We start from the raw sequence: 9,665 nt of genomic DNA on the forward strand, positions 1-9,665 counted from the left end.
CACAGGGTGGGTGGGGGAGGGGGGGGAGAAGTCGAAGTGGAAAGGGTGGGGGAAGGCGTCGATTTAAGCAACTACTTACGAAACCTATACATCTTTTCCTCGTTCATGGCGGCTTAGTTTACATTAATTTAAAAGTTTACAAACTCCGAAACACTACAGGTTATCTACAACAAAATTTGTCTCGTAAAGTTTCAAAGCTCAAAACCTGGGGCCAGATTCACGAAGCAATTACGAAAGCACTTACGAACCTGTACATCTTTTCTCAGTCTTTGGCGGGTTTGTTTACAATTATTAAACAGTTAATGAGCTCCGAAGCACCAGGAGGCTGTTTATAACAATAACAACAGTTGATTGGCAAGTTTTCATGCTTGTAAACTGTTTAATAAATGTAACCAAAGCCGTCCAAGATTGAGGAAAGATGTACATGTTCGTAAGTGCTTGCGTAACTGCTTCGTGAATCTGGCCCCTTAAATGTAAACAAAGCCGCCATGATTAAATTAAGATGTACAGGTTTCGCAAGTGGTTGCGTAAATACTTGATGAATCCAGGCCCTAGTTGTGACCACCTCTCACCCATGACAGGTGACATGACAGGTGACATGACAGGTGACATGACAGGTGACATGACAGGTGACATGACAGGTGGCATGACAGGTGGCATAATGACAAGGAATAACCTCAACCAATTTTCATAAAAGTATTTGTGTGTGCGTCTGATAACATACTCCTTGTGAAGGAGGAAATGTATATGTTTACCTCTCAGAATGTTTGGTAATGTGTTTATTTGTGATGTGTGTCTATGTATATATTAACACGTTGTACTGAATGGGGTGAGAATAGCTTGAGCTACCTCATCCCTTTGTGTGTATTTTACCTCAATAAACTTATTTCAATTTCAATTTCAATTTCAACCGATTTAGAATAATGACTTTGCCTTTTATTAAATCGCTTAACCTCACACACATCCAGGGGTTGGTTGACGAATTAGATCAGTTACATGTAAAGTCTTCCACCTCCAGTCCAGCTACGAGGACGAGGCTTGTTCCAGGACCGGGCCGCCGGGACGTTGAGCCCCGAAATCATCGCAAGGTAACCTGAACGGCCGGGTACACACGCACAGTGTATGGAAACACTGTGCGTGTGGATAGGGGGGATGGGGGGAGGGGGTGAAGGATAGAGTTCTGTGTAGGGGTGTGGGGGAGGTGTAAGCACTATGATGGGGGGGGGGGTTGATTGGGCGTGGGTGAGTAATCGATACATTCCCTGCATGGTTCTGGACGATGTCCTCCCCCCCCTCTCTCACTCCCTCCACCTCAACCCCTCCCAATCCTCGGGGTGGTGAGGTGAGAAGCCACCCCCAATATTGGATGATTTTCGGATGTTTTTTTTTTCAGTTACAGCCCCGCTCCTGTGCCAGGTAAGTCCACTACGGGCTCGCCATAGCCCGTGCTACTTGGAACTTTTTGTTCCCAGTAGCTGAATCTTAAACAACAACAACGGATGCTCTTACAGCCAAGGTACCAGACGGACGTTCTGGCTCCAGCAGAAGATAATAGTCTGGAGTGCCTCACCCTCCTCAATACCTTTTATGTACGCTTCAAACACACTTTTATTGGTTAGAAGGGGGTAAGTCAGGAGGATTTCCCGGTTGCAATTATTTTAACCATGTAGCTCAGTCGATTAAGGCAGCATCTTGGATCCTCTAGGACGTAGGTTCGGACCCCTCGTCACGGCCCTTGTGGATTTGTTCAAGTGGGCCTTCCTTCTCTTTATGAAGCGGTTATCATCACCTTTACAACATTCACTTGTAATTTCTCCAAGTGGTACACAATCCTCTTGCTAGAGATATTCAGGTGTGCATTTTCCACTTCTTGTAATACAAATTCCAATCAGAACTTAATCCGCTACTGAAATAAAGATATCTCAGCTATCAGCGTAATTTATGCCGTAGTCGCTTTAGGCCTATTGAACGCATTGGGCCCAACAGAGCCAAATAGGAAGCCCCAATAGAGCCAGAGGGGGCAAATAGAGCCAGAGGGGGCCAATAGAGCCAGCGGTGGGTCCAATAGAGCCAGAGGGGGGAGACAATAGAGCCAGAGGAGGGAAGACAATAGAGCCAGAGGGGGGGCCAATAGAGCCAGAGGGGGGGCCAATAGAGCCAGAGGGGGGCCAATAGAGCCAGAGGGGGAACCCCGCGCTATTGTTACATTCAAGTGCACGTAAGTCATCGCCAATTTGTCCAGCTTGTTCCTGTGCATCATTCACTGGGCCTCGACAATGTGTGCACGCTGCCGGGTGCCGCATTTCTACACTAAGACTGGAGGTGATTCCATCACTTTTTCCTTGTGACTATTTTCTCTACTCCATCACCACCTTTCCTAGTAGTGTTGCAGCTTGTGCAACCTTCCTCTGAAGTGGTGTTTCCAGAAATACATATTTGTTTTACACACACAAAGTGGTTTTACATGCCTAGAAGGTGTCAAATAATTTTGGCAAACAAGACGTTTTTTTCCAGCCTAAAAAGATGCATTTATCAGCCCATCTTCCTGTTTTGGTCGTACTTATAGTAATGATGAGGACCATAGTGCATATACCGACGTTACAACGCTATTAGAAAGTAAAAATCTGTACTATTGAATTTGGACAACCCGGAAAATATTTTCTGTTTATGTTGCAAAGACAAAGCTAATCTTCCAAGGCCTAATATGCTACATATGTGCTATACTAGGCCTACGAATAGTTAAGATTGTTTTTTAGCTTTATTTTTTTGACAAAGTAAATAGTACCAAATTCTACTATCAAATTATTTAATACGTCAATATTTGTACTATGGTTACCTTGAGGTGCTTCCAGGGCTTAGCGTCCCCGCGGCCCGGTCGTCGACCAGGCCTCCTACATAGTACACATAGTTATAAAAACTACTATCTAAACATAAGGATGGGTTACATTTATATATAAAATATAAATTGTCATCCACACTTCCGAGGAAATAAACATTTAATTCACCTGGGTTCTTGGAGATTCGAACCAGGGACCCCCATGTGTGTGAGGCCGAAGCTCTATCGACTAAGCTATGAGTAGTCTTAACAAGGAGAGTTTCCAGACGCTTTTTCAAGTTTTCTTATATATACTGTGACGATAATCTCCTTCAAGAGAGATTAAGCCTGCTCTTCCCTCCTAAGTTCATCGCTATACATTCCTATACAACTAATATGGAAGAAATATCCAACAAATACAACACCAAGGTTTGCCAGAGAGCAAACGTATTCAGCACCAGGAACACCTGCTCCCCCCCCCCCCCCCCCGCCACTCGAACCACCAAACTACCTGTCCGTCGCCTGCTCATCGCTGATTGGCTGGGGGTCAGTCGCACCTGATTCTCCACCGCCACACTACCTGATGTCTGGGGCCACCACGACCTCAGCCCTCAGAATATCCAGTGCTTTCAACAAGTTAACACGTCTCGTTGGTAGACTAAGCTCTGGCTTACTTGTACTAAGAGAGGTGGCAGCTTAAAGCCAATATTCCTGCATCCATATCTTGCATTTTATATTGTTCACTTGTTATTACTCACTTGTCTTAACGTAACTTTTCATTTTGTCATTTGATTATTCTTATTATTTTGATTGATTTTATGATACGAATTTTATGTCCATTTTATTCATGTTTTGCTTTTCTAACGTAATTAAAATCTCATTGTTAAATTTACTTGCGTTTTGTGTGTCTTCCCATTACCTTACCACAGACGAAGTTCCAGATTTTCTCTTTTTTGTTTCTATATGTGACGAGGCCATACCCCTAGCTTTTGAAACAGCCGAACACCAACGCGTTACCGTCACAATACATTAAGTATACATAAAATAATTTGATAAAGTATAGGTATGAATGTACATTTATATATAAATTATGCAGACGAGAAGTCACAATCGACTTGAGAATGGTCCAGGACGGACCGAAACGTCGTCGTCCCTTCACTTTCTAGTGTGGTCTGGTCAACATATATAAATTAGTTACACACAGAGATCACACTAACGTGATGCATCAAATGAACAAATCCACAAGGACAGTGTCTGGGATGCTCCCGGACACAGGTTCGAATCCTCGTCACGGCCCTTGTGGATTTGTTTATATAATTTTATAAAGTATATATGATAAAGTATATGGTACAAATGGCCCAATGTCCTGCGGCCCGGACAGCGACACGAGGACATCTTGAAACGGACAGTAAATAAACAAAGGAGGTCTCGAGAATTGGTACCGTCTAATCTCCTCTACAGCACAACACGACAAACACTTTTGAACACTTTGTGTTCAAAAGTCTTAACTAAACGCGTCTCCCAACTTTTGTTTGGTCATCGTACAATCATTGTGAGGATAAACATGCATATAATATGTTATATCATATTATATCATGATATGATGATATATGCAGTCATCGGGAGGATAAACCCCTTCATGCAAACTGCACCTACCATCAACAATAACTTAATGAATTGTCTTTAAACGTATAATTATATTAAACATTTACAAAATATATTCATATTATATATTTCAACAATATAAAATATTTTTCAAGAAAATTAAAAAAGTGTGGGTGCCATAGGCATACAGAATACTAAACATTAGGGAATCCCCACTTCAATCTTTCTTTTGCTAATAATATCGTAGGAAAGGCAGATTAAGAGAGTTTACAAATTTCTGTGGGAGTTCCTGATCAATCTGGTTGAAATGGTTACTTGGGCCTGCTGGATGTAAGGGCAGTCCCACATTTCAGATAATCAGGAAAGGCTGCACAAATTGTAAATGTGATTAAAGACGAACACACACACACACACGTAAATGATGTTCCAGAGGGTATAGACTCATCCCTCTCAATGAACAAATCCACAAGGGCAGTGACAAGGATTCGAACCTGCATCCGGGAGCATCCCAGACACTGCCTTAATCGACTGAGCTACGACAGAGTAAAAGGTTTGAAACCGAAGTTCTACTGAACTTACTGGATCCCGTAGCCTCTCCGAGGCACAAACCAGAATTTTACACAACCCCCCCTGCACCCGAGCTATGTCAATAGGCCGTTCTCCCTCTTCGCCCTTACATCACACGTCACTGCCCTTGTGGATTTGTTCATTTGATGCATCACGTTAGTGTGATCTCTGTGTGTGATCCCTCTCAATGTTTGTTGATGAAGCTTAGCTTAAATTATGAAAAGGATTAAGGCAGAGGACAGCAGGAGACTACAAGATGACCTGGACAAACTGAAGGAATGGTCCAACAAATGGTTATTAATGGTCACAGGTGTAAACCGAGTACTCAAATTAGCCCCAGACATTAGAATGATTTTTTTCAATGTCAAATTAGTCAACAAACGAAATACACTAGGCAATGATATGGTGGAGGCAGACTCCGTACATAGTTTCAAATGCAGATATATTTGAGCCCAATAGGATAAAAATATGTACACCAGTTGAGTGATGGTCGAGAGGCGGGACCAAAGAGCCGAAGTTCAACCCCCGCAATCACAATTAGACGAGTACACACGAGAGAAAAGCACGAAAACCTGTTGGTGTCACCTCTTGAGTGGCTTAATCTTCATCAATCAATCAAACCTTTTGGTAAAGAGGACGAAATAGGCAATTGATGAAGTGACGAGTGTGTGAACAAGTATATTTCCCCCGGAATCCAGATATCGTTAAAATACTTATGTGCAACACACACATTGAAACGTGGGGGGCCTCCCCATACCCCCAGGGGTGCTGTGCCCCCCTCCCTACGGAACACCCAGGGGTGCTGTGCCCCCCTCCCTACGGAACACCCAGGGGTGCTGTGCCCCCCTCCCTACGGAACACCCAGGGGTGCTGTGCCCCCCTCCCTACGGAACACCCAGGGGTGCTGTGCCCCCCTCCCTACGGAACACCCAGGGGTATCGTGCCCTCTCCCTCCTACGGAACACCCAGGGGTATCGTGCCCTCTCCCTCCTACGGAACACCCATGGCGCTGTGCCCTCCCCTGTAGACCAAACCCTCGCAAGTCGAGCCTGGTCTCGAGCCGCGCTTGGGGAGTAGAAGAACTCCCAAAACCCCATCAACCAGGTAACCAGGTATCAACCAGGTACCATCACACACCGCCCCTAGAACTGTACATTCTTCACTTCGTGAGTTCCTGAACTTAAAATGTAGGGCGAGTGGGATCTTGGCGGGAGTCAGGCCGCTGACATCGGCGCGGGAAGGACCTACAGATCGCTTGGCTAATATACAGAAAAGGAATTCAGACCAATAATAAGTGCCGAGAGTCGAGTCTGACACGTGCTAACATGAGCAGAGATGAGAGTGCAGCGCTAACCCTAGCGGTAAGGGAAGTGAAGAGCTAACATTAGCGGAAAGGAGAGTAATACGAGTTCATATATAATGTCATCTTGTTAAAAATATAAATATTCAGGATTACAAAGTAAATATATCAAGAGTAATATGATGCCTGTCACACAAGGAAAATATGCACCCTTGGAGACCCGGAATGGGGAGGGTGTTTGAGAAGGGAGGGGGAGGGATCTAATGGGCGACAAGTTATTGGCTGCCCTTGCCAGTTGTCAGTGGAATAGGGAAGGAGGAAAGAAGAGGATAGCAGGGAAGAGGAACGAAGACTAGGGAGAAGAGGTCCACAGTGCGGCAGTGGTGGAGGGGACGACTAGGGGTCGACGGTGACAAGGGGGAGTTAGGGAGGGAGAAATTACTGCGAGGGGAGAGCTCACACACATACACACGCCGGGACACACACACACACACACGCCGGGACACACACACATACACAGGGACACACACACACGCCGGGACACACACACACGCCGGTACACGCCCTCACCCACGCCTCTCCCAAACATACTCCCTGCGTTATTTTTACTCCGAGTGGTACGGTGACGTCTGCCTGCGGTGTCCGGGACACAACGTCCTTTACATATTCATTTCAATAGACAAATTATGTATTTACATACATATTCTCGGACTATATAGAGTGTCTGAGAATAGCAGTGCTCATAGATGTGACGCCAAGCGAGAAAAGCATTACGTCACTTGTGTTCACTCCTTCAAATTGTTTACAGAAAAGTTCCTTACCCATTATGAACGTTGTCTTTCAACTGGTGGTTGACTCGGACGATGATTCCCTCCAAATGACGACGACCCTTTGCGAATTTGTGGTATCGTGCCTTTTTTACCTTTCGCTTGTCACCACAAAGACCACCACCACCACCACCACAACGCACTCTACGCCCCCACCTACAAGCACAGAGAGAGTAAGAGACGCCCCACTGACAGCCAAAGATCACCAGGTCGACACGTCCCACCTCACCGGCGGCAGACAACACACTAACTCCCACTCTGGCGCCGGCCGCCCTCCACCCTACCCACAATCACAAGGTGGGCCAACAATCTCCCCCACCACCCTCCCTCCATAACCCAGGCCCACCAAATTGGCCACACCCCCTATATCACCCCCCCCCCCAAAGCCTTGTCTAGGTCTACCATGGTTACTGAACCACTTATTGTGTTGTCTAACTTTCTTGTTGCACCTGTCGACCTCTACAACAAATAGCATAACCCATCAAAGCGAATTAAAATTATAGTGTTTGATATAAATTATATACATACACACTTTCAGCTACGAATGTTTAATTTTACATGTAAATGAATACACATTCATATGTATGAGTCGTCATGGGGGGCGGCTCGTCTGTCAATTGTGCCATAAAAAACATTATTTTGTATATTTGAGACAGTTAAGTCCCAGTTGCGTCTGGGTACAAGTGACAGGATGAACAACCCAGCGGGTTTTCTTCCTATTGGAGAGTGTTGTACATGCTGCCATGGTGGTATGACCACTCTTAGGCTGGATGACGACGCTGCTCACTAAACTCGCTCTTCGGGGAAAAAAGAGAAGTCAATATATCAATATGGACTATGGGGACTATCCTGCACGCGTCGTGTTGGCTAGGCGTCTCAGGTGACTCTCCATCACTCCTGTGACACATGGAGAGTTCAACCTGTTCTTCAAAACCGACAAAACTCAGCTGTCACACTGGGCGCCTGACAGCTGGAGTGGAACTTCGGATTCGTAGTCCCGAAGTTCCGGGTTTGACCCCCGGCGGAGGCGGAAACAAAAATGGGCAGTTTCTTTCACCCTGATGCCCCCTGTTCACCTAGCAGTAAATAGGTACCTAGGAGTTAGACAGCTGCTACGGGCTGCTTCCTGGGGATGTGTAACAAAAAGGAGGCCTGGTCGAGGACCGGGCCGCGGGGACGCTAAGCCCCGAAATCATCAAGATAACCCCTATAGCTTTTGTATTTGTAATAAACAAAAATTCGCGAACAAATCCACAAGGGCCGTGACGAGGATTCGAACCTGCGTCCGAGAGCATCCCAGAGCATATTGTATAAGGCGTCACGTCCCTTGTGGATTTGTTCATTTGATGCATCACGCAATTGTGATTTCTGTGTGTAAAGAAGTTCACGCTGTGTACTACTGTATAAATTCTATAGTGTCTGGGTTAAGAAATATCTCAAACCTAACTTGGCCTGGAAATAGTGCATACAGTATATGTATTAAATAGGCCTATCTTGAGGTTATCTTGAGATGATTTCGGGGCTTTTAGTGTCCCCGCGGCCCGGTCCTAGACCAGGCCTGTGACAGCTCGTGACAGCTAACACCCAGGTACCTATTTTACTGCTAGGTAACAGGGGCATAGGGTGAAAGAAACTCTGCCCATTGTTTCTCGCCGGCGCCTGGGATCGAACCCAGGACCACAGGATCACAAGTCCAGCGTGCTGTCCGCTCGGCCGACCGGCTCCCTATGCTTAGGCTGTCTCAGCTTTTGTTACTACTTTTATCATTTCAACTGTACAAAAAGTGAACTTTTCAGCCCGTCCTAATAGGGCGCGTTTTTTACGTTACAGTAACCAATATTACAGGTGCATCCTACTACTAAAACTAACGACTTACAAATACCTATGGTTTCTAGGCATTGCTCACGATAGGTTAGGTGGGTTGCTTGGGTTCGTACGGTTCTGGTTAGGTTAAGAGGTTGAATTTTTTTACTGAGTGGCAAGTCAAGAGAATATTTGTTGCATTATATTTTTTATTTAAATAACTGGACCAATATTTTTACAGCTGACAGGATTTGTTTTACTCAAAGGTGCATTATCTGTTAAAAAAAAATAGGTTTATTGTTGCACACAATGGTGCTACATAGCCTTCTCGGCTTGGTGCCTTCTTTTAATAAATACTTATTGTTACACACAGCCAAATTGTGTAATAGGAAGAGGTTTTGGACCCCTGCTTCCCCCTCTCTTTTTTAACAGGCTATAATAGTCCATATAGTCATAAGTATTCAATGACAAAATTTTTTGAAGTTTGCACAATAGGGCACAAAAGGTCTGATCAAGACCTTTTGTGCCCGCTGTAATTTTTTTGGAATGCACAATAAACTAGCGCTCACAGGATGAGTTTCGGTGCTCAATATACTATTACTCAGGATGAGTATGGGTGCTCAATATATTACCACTCAGGATGAGTATGGGTGCTTAATATATTACCACTCAGGATGAGTATGGGTTTACAAACTTCCATTTACAGGATGAGTATGGGGTGCACAATACACTACCTCCAAGATAAGTA

The 9,665-nt window shown here is 44.9% G+C and overlaps 1 protein-coding gene across 1 annotated transcript in view; it reads right to left on the bottom strand.

The window, feature by feature from the left end:
• LOC138349737 (leupaxin-like) overlaps positions 1-7,356 on the bottom strand; it is a 247,915-nt gene extending 240,559 nt beyond the window's left edge. Inside the window, exon 1 of the mRNA XM_069318336.1 lies at positions 7,109-7,356. Within this exon, the coding sequence (XP_069174437.1) occupies positions 7,109-7,112 (4 nt within the window). The 5' untranslated portion in view covers positions 7,113-7,356. The remainder of the gene's footprint in view (positions 1-7,108) is intronic.
• Between the last annotated feature and the right edge of the window lie 2,309 nt (positions 7,357-9,665).

This window comes from Procambarus clarkii, chromosome 90 (genome assembly GCF_040958095.1).
Source record: "Procambarus clarkii isolate CNS0578487 chromosome 90, FALCON_Pclarkii_2.0, whole genome shotgun sequence".
NCBI classification, from domain to species: domain Eukaryota; kingdom Metazoa; phylum Arthropoda; class Malacostraca; order Decapoda; family Cambaridae; genus Procambarus; species Procambarus clarkii.